The 20,643-nt window shown below is 44.9% G+C and overlaps 1 protein-coding gene across 4 annotated transcripts in view; it reads left to right on the top strand.

Annotated features, from left to right (window-relative positions):
• The window catches only part of LOC112576759 (thymocyte selection-associated high mobility group box protein TOX-like), a 57,130-nt gene that overhangs the window by 15,645 nt on the left and 20,842 nt on the right, over positions 1-20,643 (top strand). The window contains exons 1-2 of one of the 4 annotated variants that reach the window (XM_025259440.1): positions 3,993-4,305; positions 14,621-14,707. The exons of 1 other annotated variant lie outside the window; for it this stretch is intronic. In XM_025259440.1, the coding sequence (XP_025115225.1) occupies positions 4,234-4,305; positions 14,621-14,707 (159 nt within the window). In that variant the 5' untranslated portion in view covers positions 3,993-4,233. Of the gene's footprint in view, positions 1-3,992; positions 4,306-14,620; positions 14,708-17,566; positions 17,707-20,643 lie in introns of those variants that run through there. 2 more of the 4 variants (XM_025259442.1, XM_025259441.1) reach the window with 2 other exon arrangements.

The following is a 20,643-nucleotide window of genomic DNA, read 5'->3' as shown; positions in this document are numbered from 1 at the left end:
TTAAAGTAGGGAAATGGCGGCTGAGAAGGTGATCGTTATGTGGGGAGAGAGTGGTATAATTAAGTGTGCGTCAGCTTGCTGCAAGCAAGCAATATACAGTCGTGTTTTGACAAGCTCACATTTTGGGTCGTATTTGCCGGCAGGTGTGTGGGGTGGGTGGGAGGTAAGGAGGTATAAAAGTATCATTTTGGCTGTGAGATGCATTACAGGTGAGGAACGCTTACTGTGTTGACAAGATGTGTTGATGTTATTTGATTGATGGCTTTTGCTCACTGATTTTTTAATAGTTATCTTAAACATCACGGTTAGCAAATGATGACAGGAAGGTGCATATGCTGATAAACAGGGATCAGTGAATTTGTTTGTCTGTCAATGAGATTCATGCGCTGCAGCGTGGAATGGTGGGAAGGACCACTGTGGCATTGGCGGTGGGTAGTGGAAAACGTGTCTGGCCAGGACCTGTCTTTATGAACATTACAAACATGCTACTTACTGTCATATCGGCCACCTGCCCGTCGTTCGTCGACTGATGGTCGTCAAGTTTGACAGTCAAGAGATCGAATCTGCACTATGTTACTATTTTCTGCAGAAAGTTTATTCTCCAACTCACTTTTTTTCGGGCGACCCGGTAGTGCAACGGTTAGCGCTTGTCACCAATACAGTGAAGGTTGGCTGTCCTGGATTCAGCTCTCATCTCGGGCACACTGTTCTTTTTCCGTATATGGCATCTGTTTACACTTTACAGGGCTGATGCCTTGCCATGATATAGCCTTAGCTGCTGGCACCAAACACCAATTCTTCCGACACTCACCGTTTTGTTTGTTTGTTGCTTTTTTTAAAATGTGACTGAAAAGGCTTTTTACTTATCGCGTATACAGATTCAGTTATTATTAATTGTTCATGTACAGTGTTGTCCAGCAGGCACAAACTATTTTTAATGCACATTAAAATCACATTTACATAGCTCGTTCGTCACTGTCAGCTAGCTCTTTAGCATGGACAAATCGTTAGTAATCTGCATGTTTGGACTTGTTGTCAATTAACTACAATTTTAATTTGTCATTGTCGTCTTCAGACGAAGGCAATAGCTCACCATTTGCATTAAAGTCTGTTAAAGTGATGGAGAAACAGAGAAAAGTGTACATTAGTTCTTTTCTGGGAGGAGATTGCAGTCCCATTATTAAAAGATTTGCAGTCGACGATGCTGACACCTTGTGTCACGTGGTGACTGCTAGAAACATCTATCGTCGTAATGTCTTATTACATGAGGATATTTACCGTCGATGATGCTGTTAGGACCGCTAACTTGTGACAGGCGGCGACTGCTTGAAACATACATCGTCCTTACTCATCGTCGACGCCCTCCTTATCATTGTCAGGCGATGTATCCCAGGGGATGCTTGTCTGTAGTGAGGACAGACAGTCCTGCAACTCGAGGTGTCTTCTATCTGTGTGTTGGGGAGTGGAGGAGGGAGGGTAACTGTAGAATAAATACACTGGCACGCGCAGTGACAGCGTCGTTAGATGTTAGATTGGCACTGAACGAGTAATTAGTCTGTGAACTAATAATTATTCCTGCTTTGATGTGTTGGATGGATGAATTATTAGCAGATATTCGACGTGGTGTGTCAAGGTTAGGTGCGGGTGCAGCTCCGCCACCCGGTGTCTTTCCCACGGCTGACATGGTACAGTAGGAATCACTAGCAGGGTTCACACTACAACAATGTCTGGCAGCTCAGCCATGACGCTCAATTAATTACTTTCAGTTCGCGCTGGGAGATGTGGGGTTGGTTTCATGTCGAGGCTTGTAACCCACTAACAGGCTGATCAAGCCGATAATCTCTGTCCTACAACGTGTGGGTGGTAAGCCCATGAACTCTGCCTTTGACCCCAGGAGTTACATGCCTGTGGCGAGCACGTGTGGAACGCAGGACAGAAGGTGTCCGTCTCAACCAGTCTTTGACCCAACTCTTCACGTTATCCGTGACCCTTAGACTATCCCCCTTGCAAACGCCCTCCTTTTCTTGGAACTTGTAAAGTCACCTGGTATCGTCATTTGATTTTTTAAAAAATACTATTACTGCAAACTTAACTCAATGGACAGAGATAGAAGTCCATGAATGGGTTTTCAACGCCATCGGAAAAAGGTAAATCGAAATGCAAATGTCAGACTGACACGAGTGTAATTGAAATTGATAAAATTTTACTACAAAGAAAAAGTCAAATACTGTTTGGTTCAGGTGGAGAGGATCTTTACATTAGGGGTAAACTATGTTTTACGCCGAGCCATCAGCTAAAATGATACTCCGGTAAACCTGCTGACATTGCTAACAGTTACTACGTGCAAAGAAAGACGTGCCTGAGACGAGATCTGAACCCAGGACAGCCAGTCCTCACTGTATTGGTGACAGGCGCTGACTGGTATGCCATCGGACCGCCCAGAAGATAGGGAGATACCTGGTCGAAACTGATACACGCCATTGTAAATATTTATTCAGTCTCTATTTATTTATTTTCGATTTCTTTCGCTGCAAAAAGTGTCGGTAATGATTAATGGTATGTGACTGCAGAAAGAGGAGAGATGCATACAAGATATTGTCTGCAATCAGTGTCGGCGCAAGTGGCGCTCACATGCAGATGGCAAGGGAGATTACCATAATGCCAGCAACAGCAGGTGGCCTTGCTAATGGACAAGTTCTGTATGAACTGCTGTGTTGGTAAAGAGCCTAGTGTGACGGACCCGTTTTCCGTTAAGCGGAAATTGAAAATAGGTTTCTGTAAACTGTGCTGTTTAAAAGCGGGTAAATTACAGACTACTATGCAGAGCCTCCAAATCGTATTCATTCTGAAATACATTACAACGGTCTAGGTCACTGGCAGAGTTGTGAGATTCATTGCCTATAGCGGTGCTGGATGGTGGCATATGTTCATGCCCCCTCTCCAGACATAACAATGCTCGTATGTGGCTCATGATAAACAGGCCTCATCGATGTCTTTGTGTGTGGAAAAGGATATGCGTCCACTTGTGTAGCTGGGCACAGGAGAGGTTTACCGCCCCAGTCCTGTACATTGCAAGCCCACACACACACAACCCAAGCTGGACAGCGGGAACAAATAGAAGTATACTTGTAAGTAGGGTACATAGCAAGTGGACAGTTGAAGATACGCAACTGTGCGGGAGGGGGCGAGAAGGGGTATAGAGATTGTCATTGTAAACATTAGGAAGAGAGTTGCTATGATCGGCTGTCGGTACGACAAGTAATCACTTGGCAGCCATCCTTTCGTTGGCTGCATGTTGTCGACATCAAAGTATTGCAACACATTTTAGTCGTTTGTCAGTATGGACTTACACGGAATACCGCAGTACTCCAGGTCAGGTGAAATTAGATCGTGCACGCGCGTACACACACACACAGAGAAAACCAGGCGAGACAAACCTTGAGCGCAGCAAGAGAGTGTATGCATAATTTATCACGGACAAGGCATTAATGGCATTCGACTGTGCTCGGCGTTTTCTATTTCATATCAGAATTGTCGTTATGCACGTGATATTTGATTGGCCTTCCCCAACACTCACCCACCCCCTTTTTTGTAGGGCAGACGCGTCACGTGATCGGTGCAAGCCTAAGGGTGTCATCACTTTCATAGCTGCAGACGATATTGAACGATATGGATGAAAAGTCGTAATTGTCATGGATAGTTTTGTTTTGTCTGCTAGTACTGTTATCGGGTAGTATTCCTTGATATCACAGTTGGTACATCGTGATGTCTGTCGTAAAGTAGTCCCTACAGACGTGAGAAGAAAGGTGCCAAGTGAAGACTATCGCTTCTCGTCACAGTTTTTCTTCGACGTCTTCTTGAGTCTGCTGGACCGGCAGCAGAGGACAAGCCCTTTCCCCAGCCCCACCCCCGACTCCCGCCTTCCCCTCCTGAGTAGGCTGGCGCGTGGAGCGTGCGCCGCGTGCATAAAGAAAGGTGAAAGACTGGCCGTGGCGCCACCACTGAGCCGGAGTTTCTATGGTCTCTGGCTTTGTTGGCTCTTATAGGTGTCAAAGTTATGGACAACAGAGGATAATGAAGCAGCCGGACTGAGTGCTGATCGTCAGTGTATGACATAGTGTGATCACCCGCGACTTTGTTGTGACCATGGTCGGTGTCGCCGACAGGTGAGCAAATCCAGTTTTCACGGCTGAGCTGTTCGCCAGAGGTCAGGAGCGTGGAAGGCTGGACAGCATGCAGTTCTATCCCAGACCTCGTCTGCCTGTGCTGGACTCGTATTGTCCGTGTCAACGGATACCACCCAAGGTAACTGCAACGACCTCGATGTTGTTCTCATGATAATCAGTGCCGCGTGTGATAAGCCGGTGGTGGGAGTGTTTGTTGTGAGTTGCTGAACAGTGTGTGGCGAGGCTTGGGGGCTCGCTGAGCGTGATCAGTAAGAAGCTTGTAGCTTCCCTCTGTTCCAGGGAGATTGTAATCTGTATAAATGTCTGTGAAAAGTGATGGGAAATATTAGGGATTGACAAATAGAGGTCGGGGAAAGGAAAGAAACGAGAAATAATGGATTGTAAGAAATAAAGTTACGAGTAGCAGAGTCCGGTGGTCTCCTGCGCAATAACGATATCGAATGTTTTTGAAAAAAAAAATTGAGTGATGTGCAAATAGTTTGAGGATGAATCATAAGGCTACAAACTGCATGTATTATTGATTCTGTAGGGTGGGGAATGTCTAACGGCCCTATAATGTTCTGAAAGGCTCTTAATGATTTGTGAGTGAGCCTTTCTCGCTTAAGATTTATTAGTTCTTCTCCCCACCCCGCCCTTGGTGTGCCTCCCTTTCTCAGTTCTTCCTTCACAGCCGACCCTCCTTCCTATTCACACGCCCTCCCACACCCCGACCTATTCCATTACTTCTGAAGATCGATTTTCCAGTTGTTGTTTTTTTTGGTTCCTTTTTTTTTTTTTCTGTGACCAGTTTTTGCCTCTGTCGTGTTTTTGTTTCATTTTGTCGGATTATTTTCCGCAGAGTTTGTTTTCTAGAGAAGCCGATTCATTGCCGAAGATCAAAGCCTAGAGATTTTCTATTAAAGGCGATGTTTGATGTGATTTAGCGTTCTCCAAGTTTTGGAAAGTCTTTTATGTGCTTGGGGAAATTATTTGTGCTCTTTACTAGGGTAGTTTTCTTCCACATCCAAGAGCTTTCCTTCCTCCCCCTTCCTTCACCCTCTCTCCCATCCCTCGCCTTCTTTTTCTCGTTAATATCTCTGTCTCTCGTCAACATTTTGTCTCTTTGACTGTCTCTGTCTCTTTTCCCACTTTTCTCTGTCTCTCTTTTATCTCCTCTGCCTCTGTCTCGCTCGCATTCCTGTTGTGTGCACACGTGAAGGTGGGTGTGTCAGTGTTTCATATCCTTCATTGTAACGGCTGTCTCCTTCATTCCTTCCTTCGCTGTTTCGTCCCTTTCTTTTTTTTTGTTCGACACTATTCCCATGGTCTGTGTCTCGGAAAGATTATTCACTTGTGACTTTAATGTCTGATAGGTTGTCAACAGTTACAGCGCCAGTTCTGTATGGTTTCGTAGACATGTAACTGAACATGTTAGTAGAAGATCCTGAAGCTGCAGCAAACAGTTACCGCCTGACGAGGTTGTAATAGTGTTTCTCTTCTGTTGTCAGTGCCTCCTTTTACAAGGACTTCATTGCCAACTGTTGGTAGTGCCTGATCAGAGTTTGATGGGTATTGCTGTAATAGACATTAACTCTGGTACCTAGCTTTTATTATAGACTAGCTAGGTTAGCTGGCATGTATTAGACTAACTAGAGAACACAGTTTGTAGTAGACACTGTGGTAATTAGCTTTCATTATAGACTAGCTAGGATAGCTGGCATGTATTAGACACTAGCTAGAGAACAGTTTGTAGTAGACACTGTGGTACCTAGCTTTCAATGTACACCAGCTAGGTTAGCTGGCATGTATTAGACATTAGCTAGAGAACTCAGTTTGCAGCAGACACTGTGGTTCGCTGGAGCCGGTTTCTGTTGCTGTCTGTTAAACTGTGATGTTATTGTCAGATTTCGATTTATCGCTTCATTGGGATAAAACTGCTTCATGTGCGGCGTCAGTATAGCGAAACATTGAGACCCTCTAACAGCTCGTTTGGCAGCGGGGAATAGGGGGGAGGGAATGTAGGTGGGGGAATGGAGGGCTCTCTCCCCTCTCTCTGTGGTTGGTTCGTCTCAAATGAAGTCAACGATTATTCGGCGTCGTACGAGTGATGTCTCAGCTTCTTCTGCGCGGCATTGTTCCATTTGAAGCCAACGATAACATTTGAGAAAGCAGAAAATAAGTACCAGAAATAAATATGCTGTACGTCTACCAAACAGCCTAGTGCATTCGTTGAATAGATACGATTATTTCTGCCGGACAGAGGAGGTAGATGTGATCAGATTCGCTCTCCCACACACACGCACACAATACCACAGTTTTGTTTTTTTTTTAATTTATCGATAACCATTTGAAGAAAAGCGTTATCAGCTAGAATTTGGTCAACGTTAGACAAAGACGCAGTTGGTGTCTGGCGTCAGCGCCTGGGACTGGCTGGACCACGTGACCTGCCTCAGATGTCCATTAGACATGCCATGCAAGTTGTCGCACACTCCTGCAGGGGTCAACTGCAGGCTGTTAGTAAACATTGTCGTCCTTTGCTAGCACGTCAGCACTAGTAAACATTGTCATTTGCAAGCACGTAACTTTCTTGTCAGATATTTTTAAAAGCGATGTCAGATCATTCATAATATGAAAAAATGACGATCATGGTCCCCTGCCTTATGATTGGCACTCATTCACTGTAGAGTGGCCGTGCTGCCACAGATGCTACGTGTCAGGCTCAGTGGTAGAAAATGCGTAGTAATGTCTATGCGACTATTTACTGTCACTAAAGTTGTCTTCGTGGCAGAGCCCTACAATTCCCTAGTCACGTGATTAGCTAAAGGTCTTTCCAACATGGTTTACGTGTCTTCATTACGGTATGTAGAAGGCGCGAGCAGCCCGCTGCTGCTGCTGCTTGGTAAACAAGGATATTATTGGCGCTGGCGCGTTTCGAACCGTGGACGTTCTGCTCGGATAGATGGCTGGACAGAACCGCGCGAGTGTTTATATTTTATTCATTTATGTGTAGTTTTTATTTTTTAAAAATTTCCGAAGACTGCCTCAGAATATTAAAACATTTTAAAGATTCTGCGCCACATGTGCAGGCAGGATATAGGGCCATGAAATCACATACGAGGCAGTCACGAGAAGGCCGCAGTCTGTTTCCACTGTTTATACAAATATATTGGAGCTGGTAAACAAAACAGTTGGAGAATTGGAGGAGTGCGTTGTTTCTATCGTGATCGCGCTAACTAGATTGGCTTGTTCGTGCCGATTATTTGGGGCTATTACCGGCCAACTCCACTGAAGCTGACGGCTGTTTGGCAACAAACTGCAAGACAAGGCAACGGGCCATCCCCCGCCCCACAAAAAGCCTCCTTTCTTTGGAAACGTTATTGCTGTGTTACCTCTGCACCTCGCCGCAAACATCAAACTGCGATTGCGATGAAAATCTTTTTCTTGGCTCTCGAGATGGCTGCGGCGGAAATGACGCGCTTGTTTCATGTCTGCCGCTCTGCCCGCCTCTGATTGATGTTTAGCGGCCTTAGTGTTACGACCGATTCGTACAGGGACCCCTTCCATACGGGCTGGGGGAGGGGAGAATAAGAAGAGTAAGTAAAAAGGGTGTGGAGGGTGGTGCTAACGATATCTGCGCTAGCAAGAAGAAGACACTCTCTTGATGAGTGTTTCATGGTTCGCCATGACACCTTGTCAGGGGAAATAACTGCTGACACTGCTGCAAGTTAGTGCCTAGTTTCTCTGCCAGATTTAATTACATCGGCCCAGGGAGGTATCAGTCATGCAATGACGCCATTAGTCCCCCTCCCCTCCAACTACCCATCGCTAGCCTCACCCCCACTACCAGCCCTCCCGCTCGCCGAGGGTGGAGTCACGCTGTGCAGCGAAAAGAAAACATGCGGCGCTGTCGTTGCTACGACAGTTATTTCCTCCTGCAGGAAAAGATGGCGGGATTCTGCACAAACAGGCCGGCCAGCTATGGCAGTGAGAGAGAATGGGGCCATTAAGGGAAATTACACAAATGATGTCTGGTAATGACATCTTCTCTGCAAATCAATACAATATTAGATGCCCCCCACCCACCTCTCTTTAACCTCCCTCCCTCGTTTCTCTATCCCTCCTCCCTTTTCTTGTTCTCAGCAGGATGGCTAGTGATAAATGGCGCGGGCATGCAAATCAGATTGTTTCTGGTCTGTGCCCTTTGTCTGTCTCGACAATTTCTGTCGATGCATCTTTCTCTTTATGTATGCTCTCTCCAACATCTGACACCTGGGGGGTGGGGTGGGGCGCTAAGCCGAGTTACGTTTGCTTGGGTCTGACTGAGTGACATCTACAGAGCAAAGAGCTAGCGGGTGTGTAGCATGTCCTTCATGTAGAACACGCCTTATCACTGACCCGCCCTCGCCTCCTCCCTGCCAACACCACCCTCTCTCCCTCATCCTCGTCACACGTCATGCAAATGTGCGGACATTATTTCGATAAATATGACATTTATAACATTTGTTACCGATATATTACATATGTGCAGTGTCGTTTCTAATTAAATTGTGGGTATATTTAAGATATTTAGATAAACAGTTTCATGTCAGTGTAGTAATCAAAACTATCTCAAAATGGTTGGCGAACAAAAGTCAACTTTTAATAATAGGAAAACATTGTTCACATAGTTTTCACATTCTTCAAAATTATTTGCTTCTGTGTAAATCTTTCCGTTTTTATGCATTGTATGAAATTTCTGCAATAACTTATTTATTTGTGATTTTACCTTCCCAAATTGTAAAATTAGAACTAAAGTATCATAATGCTATGTCTGCTGAGCGTTGCCGTATGTCCCAGATTAATTTTAATTATGTGTATAAACAAAAGCCTTGATAGTCCTATTTATTGGCTCAGAGATTGTTAGAGTTGAGCAAATCGTGGAACTGAGAAGGGATCACTAACTGGTAATCAGCAATTAGTGTAATAAAGAGCAGGAAAACTAACACTAGAACTCCTCATTCTTGTTATGTTTGTGTTCCAGACAGGATTCAGCTCTTGCTGATATACTGCAGGGTGTAGTATTCACATCCTCAGATGTTGTTATTCATGTCTAATCAAATGTAAAGCAGCAAGAAACATTTCATCGCGTTGTCATGATAAAGTGTTTCTACGGTGTTGGAGAACATACCAAAGTCCGTAAATAGTAGTTTTTGTAAGTATGCTAATGTCTTCCCCCTTCCCTTAAACTTATTTCCTTTGCACGCGTCTTGTTTTGTTTGTGTGAGCGTCCACGTCTACGAGATTGGGTTGGAGAGAGAGAGAATGGTGGAAGTCTGGAGGGCGTGGCCTAGTGCACGTTGAAGGCATCGTAGTGGAGGGTCGGCACGCGCCTGTGTAACATAGACGAGGGATAGACCGAGGACGGGACTGTGCTTCTCTTTCCTTTCATTTGAAATGACCACAGTAAGGGTGCCTCTTGATGGATCAGGCTGCTTTGTGTCCGGACATGTTCTCTATCTGGACGTGTCCCCTCACGAACAACAGTACCCGTACCACTTTCTTCCCAAATACTCTGTACATTACTGTTTGCACGCGTTGTTGTCTTGCATCTCATAATTCGTCGTACCTGTCGCACTTTATTTCAAACAAAACACAGTTTATAATCCTGTTCCCCCTCAGTAATACCTTCGTGAGTCTATTTCAACTGCACACGGAAATATATTGAAATACACCTGTATGAATTCATCGAACAGTTACGATTGACAAATAGCATCCGTTGGAGTTATTTTTAAGTTAAGCAGACAAATTGAGTTACACGAGGTTATTAGACACACAAACTGCTTTCTGTAAAGTTCTGAGTTAAACACTAAAGAATTGCACCACCTGAGGTCAATTTTTAATCGAGACGATGGTTATCAAAGTACATATCGAGTTGCCAGAGTTTAAAAAGATACGTCAAGACCTCAGAGCAAAATAACATCTTGTGTCGCTCGACCGTGACTGACTGCTCACAGACTATTCTGGCCACATTGTACCATTTCCTAAGGATTCCTGTGTGAGCTGACATCAAATGTTCCCCCAGTATTCTCAAAAGTTAACAAAGCTTGTCAGAGCTGAGCAGCATGTCACACAACACGCGCAGTCCTTTGTTCAAGACAAATCCCGGCACGCGACTCCTAATCCGGAATTCTTCATATTAACTCGGAAAGGTGCTTCAAGTCAGGATTAATCGCTTGCTTTACTTAAGTTTCATGTGTATTGACAATAATTACAACTAGAGGAAGTAATTAAATTATCACTCTTTGACATTCATGACTTTAACAAAGGGAGATTATCTAGAAACTGATTGTGTGTCGGTTGCAGGGGTAAGGGGGGGGGGTGGAGATAGGAGGTTTGAGGGTTAGTGCGCTTGACTCCGAAGCAAGAGGTCGCCGGTTCGAAACTTCATCGTGTTTTGGGACTAAAAACACATCCACTTCCCACCTAAACATGGCTACATGGATTTTTCAGACAACAGCAAATCATGGGTTAATTGTTCTTGTTAAGGTGACGGAAAGAGAAGGTGTTGTAGACTAACAGCGTGTGATTCAGGGTTACATGATGTGGTCTTTGTCATAAGTGGCGCACACACACACACGCACACTACTTCCTTAAAATCCGTATCATGAATGCTAATGTAAATGCTAAAGTCAGTACGATTGCACAACCGTCCTAAAGGTGGTAGATGTGAGCAGGAAGTTGGCATGTCAGTGCTATTGATGGAGCGTGATTTCTTGGACAGTCCCGCTGTGTCCGATGGACAGGAGCCCACCACAGCTACTGCTGCTGCTGCAGACTGGATGATTAATGAACTCTCAGGCGCTGACAGGCTTGCGGATAGCCCCAGACTACCGACTGGTGTGCTGTTGTCGTTGGCCTGTGTTGATCGTGCTCTTCACAACCCCTCGGCTGCCTGCCCTGGGTGTACACGTGCTCACGTGGTTAGCCTGATCGTATGCTGACACTGCTCTCTGCTCACTTGTTTGTTATTCCTATGGCTTGTGGGTTGTGTGTCAGGGCGCTGATGTTTTGTCCACTGGCTACCGTGCCACACTGTGTAGTGGAGTGGGGCTTTCTGTCATACAGCACTGGTGTTGTCACCGGCTGATGGGCAGGTGTATGACAACAAGGTGTGGCCATGCACAAGTGTGGACCTGCCCGTCAAGTTTAGCGGATTGGAGCTTTAAATATTCGAGGCCCTTAGCGAGAGGATGAAATAGCTTTTCTTTTATTTCATATACTTCAAGTGACGGTTACTGGTGTGGGAGGTTTGTTATTTTACAGAAGTTTGATGTTGAAATAAAACCGAGTCAGTAGTAATCAAAGACAGCCATTCTAAAGATATTGCTCACCAAAGGTATGTAAGGAAGGAGGAACTGATATGGTGATTAGACCGTCCTCGGCGATAACTGAAATTGGATGACGGCTGGTGTAACTATGCAGCCGATAGCCCGCTTATAGAGTCGATCAAGGTGATAACGATTATGAAATATTCTCTTCGGTACTGACTCTTGACTGAATAGTTTTAGTATCTCAGCCTCTAATGTATTTAAATTATTGACATAATATACAAAAGAAAGATTGTTGACAGAAAAGCCTCTCAGTCCTGGTTGTCGTTAAATTTACAGGACGGAGAACTGAAGGGTTGAGGTGAATATATGTCAGTCCCTCTGATGCTTCCAGGTTAGAACCCAATTGCTGCTATAAAGGAATTAGACAGAAAATGTTACAGGTGATAGTGTACATGGTTATACAGTTTCCAGGCAGCAACAAGAGGAGCAATCGTGGTTTGTAGTTGCAGAATGATTCTGTAAACGTTCATGCTTCATATTTCATGGTGACAGCGAAGACTACCCGCACCCACCAGCCGTTGCCTTTATTACACTGACACCTAAAAAAGATGCACCTGTCATATAACACAAAAACAATCTTTCACTTTTCACAGTAAGACAGCTACGACATTTAACGAGACCTGTGTCGCAAGCTTCAAGCTAATGGGTTTTTTTTTTTAAACAAATATATTGTCGAGTAAGTCGCTATGCTTGCCAAGGATTTTTTTTTTTTCATATGATCATCAGTTGTAAATTAGTCTTAGTCGACAAGACATCTTCGACTAAAGCAGTCCTTTGACTCCAGCAGTCCCTGCAGCGATAAAGGCAGAATTTCATTTGTCATTTGATTGCCACATCGATTAGAAGTCCCAGGCAGACGACAGGGCGAGGAAATGAGTTAATAATGTGTACTTTAAAAAAAAAACAACAGCGGATTGCAAGTTGCAATGCCCGTCTTTTTGTGCCCGGGCATGAATAACCATCTTATCCACTCAACTCTTATAACATTTTCTTTTCTTGTGCGTGCTGGCCTGTGCATCCATGTTGTATCTGTCGTCGGCTAGCGCGCTTCTCGGTGCGCACAGGTACTTGTACTCCCAGGCTCAGTGGGACAACTACAGAGGCAAGTGCCGGCAAGTCACGTGATTAAAAGATCTAAGGACTAATAACCGCGTTCGTACAAAAGTCCCTTAAAACAAAAGCCATTTATTGCATGCAAACAGATTAAAACCTGTTCCTTTCCCTTCAAAGACTGCGAATGTCTGCGAGTAGGACGAAGGCAGCGCACAGCACCGTTGCTAGCGAACAGGAACTGGCTTCATTTTATTATTAATTTGCAGCTGGCAAAAACTACTGAGCGGGAAAATGGAGAGAAGGGCTGGCTGAGAGAAAGCGGGAAGGGGCTGTAACGGAAACGGGGGAAGAGAAAACAAGAGGAGGAGGGGCCGATCAAACAAGCGCAAACATCTCGCATTTCAAAGTTTCATTAATCACCGGTCGCTTTCCGACACCGCTCCTCCGCCATCATCCTCAAACACCGCCGCCTGCAGCTCGGCTTGTCGCGTTCTGTCACAAACACCGTTTTCCGCTGTCGCGCACGCGCACGGAGGGAGGGTGGGATGCTGGGACTCTTCTTGTTGTGGAAAGAGGGATGGAGCTCTAAGTTTCAGCTCTTTTACCGGGCAAATAATTATAATTCTGTGCATGTATCTCATCCACGTGTTCCTCAATTGTCGAGGTCAAATACATCAGGGGCAAATGAAGGTAAGCTTGGGGTCATCATAATGAGCGTATCAAGTCCACATCTCACGCATTTATTGTTTTTGAATAAATACCACATATCACGCCCATGTCTCCAGCCTCGCGCATTTATTGTTTTCATGTAAACACCAGATATCATGTCCACGGATCTACTAGAGGCGATACTCATCTTCGCTTTCATCCCGTTTCCTTTACTCGCGCATGCAGGTGTGTATAAGTGTGTGTGTGTGTCTGTGTGGTTGTAACAAAACAAAAAAAAAACTAGAAAGACTGTGGCAGTAGGGACTGCGGTCCCTGGTCCGTGGCGGGGACTCGTTACTTCCACATAGTTCGCAGATTAGCTTTAGACCTCAGCCATCCGTTTCTGGCTATGACCAGGACTGGTGGGATGTAATTGGCCCTCTCCCTGCAGTATTGATCGCAAGTCATGAGGTGGGTAGGGTCTGGATAATGATGAATCGTCGCTCGACAGACCTTTAGTCATCGCAGCAGTCCTCGTTCCACGGGATGTGGCAGAAACTGGTCTTGGAACAAGTTGATTATCAGTAATTTTTCTGTAGTTGCCAGTTTGCACCATATTTATAGCTTCAGATACGAATGTTTTGTTTCTCATTCAATTACCCTTTTTCGTATGATGCAGTTTAATTTTCTTTTTCCTCGTGGTCCTTTGCTTGCCATGAACATCGATTTGATATCCGTCACTGGTAATGTCACGTTTTATGAGACGTTGAATTGGTTTTTCTTCCAGCTTAATAGCCGGCAACTAGGGAGCAAAACCCTCGGAAATGACGTGACTGCAAAGTTTAAAGAATGGAGGAGTCGATCGTTGTCTGGAGAAATCAGTCTAGTAGATAGATTTACACAGTAGGAAAGACCTTACCTTATGAGAAGTGCCGTTATTTATATGAAGAGTGCCGTGTGCACGCTAACGAGTTCTGGACACTTGTGTCCTCATCAACGACTTTCGTCTGCGCGGTGAGCTGTCTGCCTGTCTTGCCAGACGAGAACATTAAGGTGGCTTCAGACTTTGTTTGACCATCGTCCTTCTTAACCCCGACTCTCACCTCCACCCCGTACTTTCACAGAGTGTATCTTAAAAATTTGCGGAGTGGGTGTTGAGAGTTTGATAAGGTCTCGGATTTTGGTTCAAAATATGCTTCACGTGGTAGGTGGCGATGAGGTCTACCCTTCCCTTGTGATGACGTGGACAAACACTGACGAGGACAGCAACTTTGATGGAGAAGAGACGATATAGAACAGTGATTAAGACGATGACCTCAACTATGTCTCATTTTTATAAATCCCGAGGGTTTGAGCTGTAAAGTCCCTTTTGTGTACGTGCAGGCTTACAGAGGCAACAGTCACCTGCTGTCTACCATGTCACTTCCGGGTGCTAATACGCATGCGACTGACCAGGACTTCATGTCTCAGGTGAGTTGATGTCCAGGTGTGATACGCAAGCAATTTACCACTTTAGTGAGTGGTTTGGGAGTGGAATTTGCTTTCGCTTAATTGCTTATGCTTAGTGTTAGGCTGCTTGTATGCACATCTGCGCTGGGATGTGAAAGTTCAGCTCTTTACTTCTCTCGTTTTCCTTTCTCCTCTACCTTTGCTGAACAGATGTGCTTGAAGAAATAAACCAGACGTGAAGAGCTAGTGGATACATTAATACAGGTCGTTCAGAACGCTCGTTTTCTAAGAAAACGTGTTCATTAATGTAGATGACCAAAAAGTGTTGAATGCTGTGCATTGTTGTGTACATGCTGGTGTTGTGAAGGAGGAGGATACAACAGTCTAGACCTAGATCACTGGAACAGTTAGTACCACTTTGTCGGTCTTTACCAGTCACTACCTCTCTGTATGTCAGTGTCATTCTGTATAATTATACCTGTTGAGCACAGCAGTCCGTGTCTTGCAGCATTGGTTGGTTGGTTGGTTGCACTCAGTGTAGGTTTCATCGAAGTGCGTCCTTCATACCTCTGATCTTTTAGTTTTGACAGTTACCCTGCAAGTTGTCTTTCCCTGATACGGGTGCAGTAGTCTTGTGGAAGCGACCTCGTGACGGGTGGAGGGCGTGGTTACATGTGAGAGACAGATCTTTGACCGCCCATTACAGGTGTGCTGCTTGGTTTCCAGCAGAGCATCTTGCCGCGCCTATCAGCTGACGATGGCGCGCCATTGTTCTCAGTGGAACTGTCTGACGCACCTGTAACCTGATATGAAGCTCACGGTATCTGGGCTGATGGAGCAAAGAGACTGGATACCTTACAGATATTTAACTTGGTGTTTAGATACCTTTAGGAATGCGGTTTGGCTTGCTTCAGCGAGCATGTATTAGTGTGTATTGTGTGTAGCATGTGTTAGTGGGAAAAAACGTGAGCACGTGCACTGGTAGTACTCACAGGAGCTCCCACCCCCGAGATTGAGTTTACTAGTGAGAGAACGAAGTTTGGCATTCCTGCCAGAGCTGTTTAAGGAGACAGACGGGTAGATTAAGGGTGTTCAGGGATCCACAATTTCTTGCCCAGACAAGGTAGCCCTTTAACAGGTCTTTGTAATTAGTAAGATTTTGTAAATATAATAATTTCCTCGATGATCAACGCACTGGCGACAAATCGTAAATATCCGATACGGACCCTTGGCCTTTGGCTTAGTTCGCAAGCTCGGTAGAAGGGAGACATCGAAGTGTTGAACGTTGTTTAGTGTTCAAGGAGTGACTTGTGAGAGAGAGAGAGTGGATTATTTATTATAGTAGGTTCAAATAAGTTGATGATGAGTAGGAGATTGGTTATTCTTTGTTATCATGCACGACCTGGCTTAGAACAAAGAAAATTAATGTAAATTAAATTACATATTTTTAAAAAAGAGAAAAGAAAATCACCAAAATCAAAATAACACCAGGCCATTTTTTGGAACGGGGCGGGGGGCGAAAATACTGACGGGAAGCCCACGTGCATATGTTTTGAAAACAAAGAGCACGCGTCAATAACTCCATGTTTGTCTGTGTGTGTGATGTAGACGTGCGTGCTCCTGATAACCTTACAGATACCTAGCCTAGTGTTGCTACAAGATACCTTAGAGACCTAGGCACCCACTTCCACTGACAACAGCAGGAAAAGAGGGCGCCAGCACAGTACAGCACCAATGCAGTCTTGGCAGACCTCGTAGATTAACAAAAGGAAGAAAGAAGCCCAAAAAAAAAAAAAAACGCGAATGTGAATCTGGCAAATCTAGACAGCAACAAGAGAAGAAGGCACAAGCAAGAGAAGACAACACCTGCGGCGCCACAAAACAGCGACCCTCCCCCCACATATCCCTAGATTCCTATCGTGCGGAATCCCTCAAGGTGGAAGCATTTTCCCTACCAAAATCAACAACAAACCACCGATACCTAGCTTGGTGTTTAGTTTTGCGATTAGACACCTCACAGATACCTAGCTTGGTCTTTCACTCGCATCCAAAATTCTTTTCATCCCTGACACCAAATTCCCTCCCCACTTCTTCCTGCCAGTAACCGGGCTGACTGCATGGCACTAGTCTAGTGGCACGAACAGCAGGAGCTCACGTGCTTGTCACGGAGCTGTCAGTGGAACAGAAGTCACTCAGCGTTTGGTGAAGTGAGTAAAATCCGACTAAAGAGCAATTAGTCTTTAGTTACTTCCACATAGAAATCATCCATACGGTCTAACTTAGTTAGTAAATGTCTGCGTATTGCAGAATTGGAGAGGGACTGGTGTACAAATGTCCAAAGAGGGTAGTGTAGGTGCCTTCCACAGTGCCGTGACTAACAAAGTTCTATAGAAGTTTTTTACTTAGACTACGTGGGTTGAGCGTTAAATGCCGTCTGTGCGGTTATGGAGTAGGGTGGAGCCTAGGAAATTCAACTGCCAGCCGTCAGCAACCGGGGTGCGTTGACGACATGGTTTTGTCGTGACTACTGTGACAGAACATACGGGTCTGTAAATGATGGTTTCCGCTCCTTTTTTTTAAATACACGACTACAGAAGTGTCTGCGCGTGCGTGTGAGTGCACGCTTGTGTTTGAGCGACAGTTAAATCGGCTTGTGCTTGCTGCCAGTGGCAGGGAGCATGACCTGGAGATGGCGGCTTATGAGAGTGTGTAGAGGAGCTGAATGGAGTCGCTAGAAAAAGACGACCACTTTGAACTGTTACTGCTATGAACTTGTTGGGAGTATCCACGAAAATAGACCTGGCAGGGGCATGGAGAGTGCTTCGTGGGTGAGCCTTTAATGGCAAGTAGCTGGACGACATACGACATACCTAGCCTCAGGTACGACTAGTCTGCAACATTTCCAGGAACTGTAAGTCATGGTTGGTAGGAACAGAGGTCGCTGTCGCCGCAGGAGCATCAGGTGTACCGCGGGCAGAATTCTCCGAGTTGACAGTGGCGAGAACACGTCTTCAGGGCAGGTGTGTTGGATCTCTTCTTTTCTCTCTCTCTCTCTCACGCACGTGCACACGTGATAATTTTTCCCCTCACAGAAGTATGAAATTTTCAGAAAATTTAAGGTGATCATAACCGCAGCTGTCGTGTCGAGGGCAAAATGAGCTCACTGTCCTTTGTCGATGTCTGCAGTACCTGTCTGTACTGCCTTTTTGAAGGCAAACCACCATCTTGTTCTGCTGTATAATTATTTCATCTTAAAGTGCTTTTCAACTTGGAAAAGAGGGTGGTGAAAGTTTTGGAAGAGAGGGAAGAGGTTCTTTTCTTTCTTTTTCTTTTTTTTTTCTTTTCTTTTTTTTCGTGCTTTTGTCTGATTTTTGTCTGTTCTAGAGCGTGCTTGCATAGAAGGATGTTAGCTAGTGAAGTACGTAAATGCGCCCTGTTCATCACAAGTATTTTCACTTGTGATTTCATTTATGTACGAGCTTCATTGTTATGATGTACGAGCTTGTCTCTTGCCTCTTTAGACGAGAATCGTGCCTACACCGTGAACTCCTGCTCTTTAGTTCAGAGTGCATTCGCGCAATTGTGTGTGTATACCTGTATGAATGTTTCTGCAAGTTTACCTCTGTGAAAGTTCATGTGTCTTGTAAATATTATAAATATTTATGTGCTTTTATATGCTTCAGCAAGAGAGAAAAAAAAACTGTGTGATGGGTAAAGGGTTGTGCATATTGACTGGTTTCAGAAACAGCGAAGTGATTTATGCCCATTTGAAACTAAAGCATTAAAAAAAAAACTTCAACAAGCCGTTTACATAAACTGATGGTGTTATTTAATACCAGCCTTGTCAGGTGGCAATGCACACTTGTTAATTTATGATCGATGCCAGCCCGTCAGGCCCACCACGGCACCATTGATAGAACCAACAGCCATTAGGGCCGGAGTGGGGAAGGCCTGTGCCGACAAAACACAGTCCATTGTCTTCCAAGCTGAAAAGCAAGAGTTCGATTTCTCGCGAGCTTCAGTAGCATCGCCGCTTCAACCGTGGCCGTTGATGCTGGGAGTTGACAAAAAGGGAACTAACTCTCAGGTCGGAGCGGCGTGATTTTAGCGCAAGCAGGCTGTGCGTCATGCGAGGGGAACAAAGTCTCGTGCGGCCCCGGAAAGCTGACTGTTCTACGCACCTGTGGCTGATTTCCTTTTGGATGGCGCCGACCACGGCAGGTGGGCGCTGACAGGTGGCAGATGAGAGCAGAGGAGGGACGGGCGGCAGACGTGGTATTGAGAGGATGTCGTCAATAAAGAAGAAACTGCTACTCGTGGTTTGAAGTGCTCTCTTACAGAATTCCTTTGCCCTTTGTTTTGTGTGTGTTTGTGCGTCTCGTAGTGAGTGGGTGTAAATAAAAGAAGTTAATAATAGGCTTGGCTCCTTTGTATGAGCAGGAAAACCAAGAGCTTGAATAACCTTATGAAATTTTCAAATTATCTTCCTTGTATTTTCATATAATGGTAGGTGTTAATTCATTTATCAATAAATTATGGAGATGATTAAATAGGTAGGTAAACTGTGTATGCGCTAGTTCTCGATAATATGGAAAGTTCCTTACTGTGCTTACAGCGCTCTCGGGGCGAGTTGAATGCTGGAGTCTGTAAGAGGCCAAGGCTGTAACTATTTTTGTCTACATGATATGGGCTTACATTCGTGACTGCACGCACTCTGCTGGGTTCAGCTACTTAAAACATTTGTGACACGTGGTGGGCTAACAGCTTGAAGACCAAATCAAAAGTGTCCTTGGCTTCTGGCTCATGGAGTGTCTTTGCGACACATGGTGGGACATCACTTGGAAGTGTCCTAGAGACTTGTATAAATGTCATTTGTGTTGTGCCCGTGGGTACAATATCATAGGAGAACCACGTACAGATACGTGAACACGCTGTGTCGTCGTAACACAGTTGTCCAGCAAGGGAATTGGAACGTTCAGTCCGCTCAGTACCTGTGGGTAGGTGGGTAAGGTAACGCGTCCGTGTAGGTGTAGGTGCTGCTAAACAACTAGTAATACATCGGTCCAGATAATAAGAGCTTCACTTGTTTTTGCTTTTCTTCTTTACTTGAGCCGTTACATGCAAAAGTCGGATTCGACACAAATCTGTGAAGATCAGCTGAGCGCTGCTTTGAGAACTGAAATGTTGGCTGTAGACAAAAGTATGATAGCTGTGCAGTTGAATGGTGTTTTCTTTAATTGTATGGCAGTTATTTCTGCGAACACGATTACTACCGCTTTATTTTGCTTAGGTCTCTTGTTCAGTGCTGCCATGAGTTCGATTTCTCCCCATGTTCAATAGCATCTTTGTTTAAAGAGAACGTGTAGTCTGTAGCCAAAGTCCTTGCTGCTACGAGTGATCTGATGCTCATTAACCGACGTCCTCCTTGATTTCTGTGAGTCGTTCCTGCCGTCTTGATCTCCATTCATCGGTCAGTGATGGGAGTCTCTCGATTTTCGCGCGCATCTCTAACCGCCTCGGCAATGTGAAACGTGTGATCTGTCATGGGCGATGTGAAATGCACCTTCTAATGTTTAATAAGCGAAAAACATGGGTGCCCAGCATCCGAGAATCATGCAAACTCTTTTTTGGTGATGGAGGACTTTGTGGAAAATTACTTTCTATAGTTTTTGTTAGAAGTAAAGTTTTAAACGTCGCTGCCAACATCTTAATTGTTTTGTATGTGACGCCCTTAGCAGGCAGGCAGTTTGTAAGGGTCTCTCCACTATCTCTTCTTAATGTTGGGACCTGTCTAAACAAGGGAAACAGTTTACATGTGGTTTGTTTCCGATGTTATCCTTTCAAAATGTTATGACGAAGTTTTAATGTGCGCGAGTGAGTGGCGACTCGATAACACTCCTGTCATGATATGTGATCGCTGGAGAAATGGAGATGTTGAGGGCTCCTTTGTGTCAGGT

This window comes from Pomacea canaliculata, linkage group LG12 (assembly GCF_003073045.1).
Source record: "Pomacea canaliculata isolate SZHN2017 linkage group LG12, ASM307304v1, whole genome shotgun sequence".
In the NCBI taxonomy this organism is placed as follows: Eukaryota; Metazoa; Mollusca; class Gastropoda; order Architaenioglossa; family Ampullariidae; genus Pomacea; species Pomacea canaliculata.
Note: the sequence above shows the minus strand (reverse complement) of the source record. Positions and strands in the feature narration are given on the sequence as shown.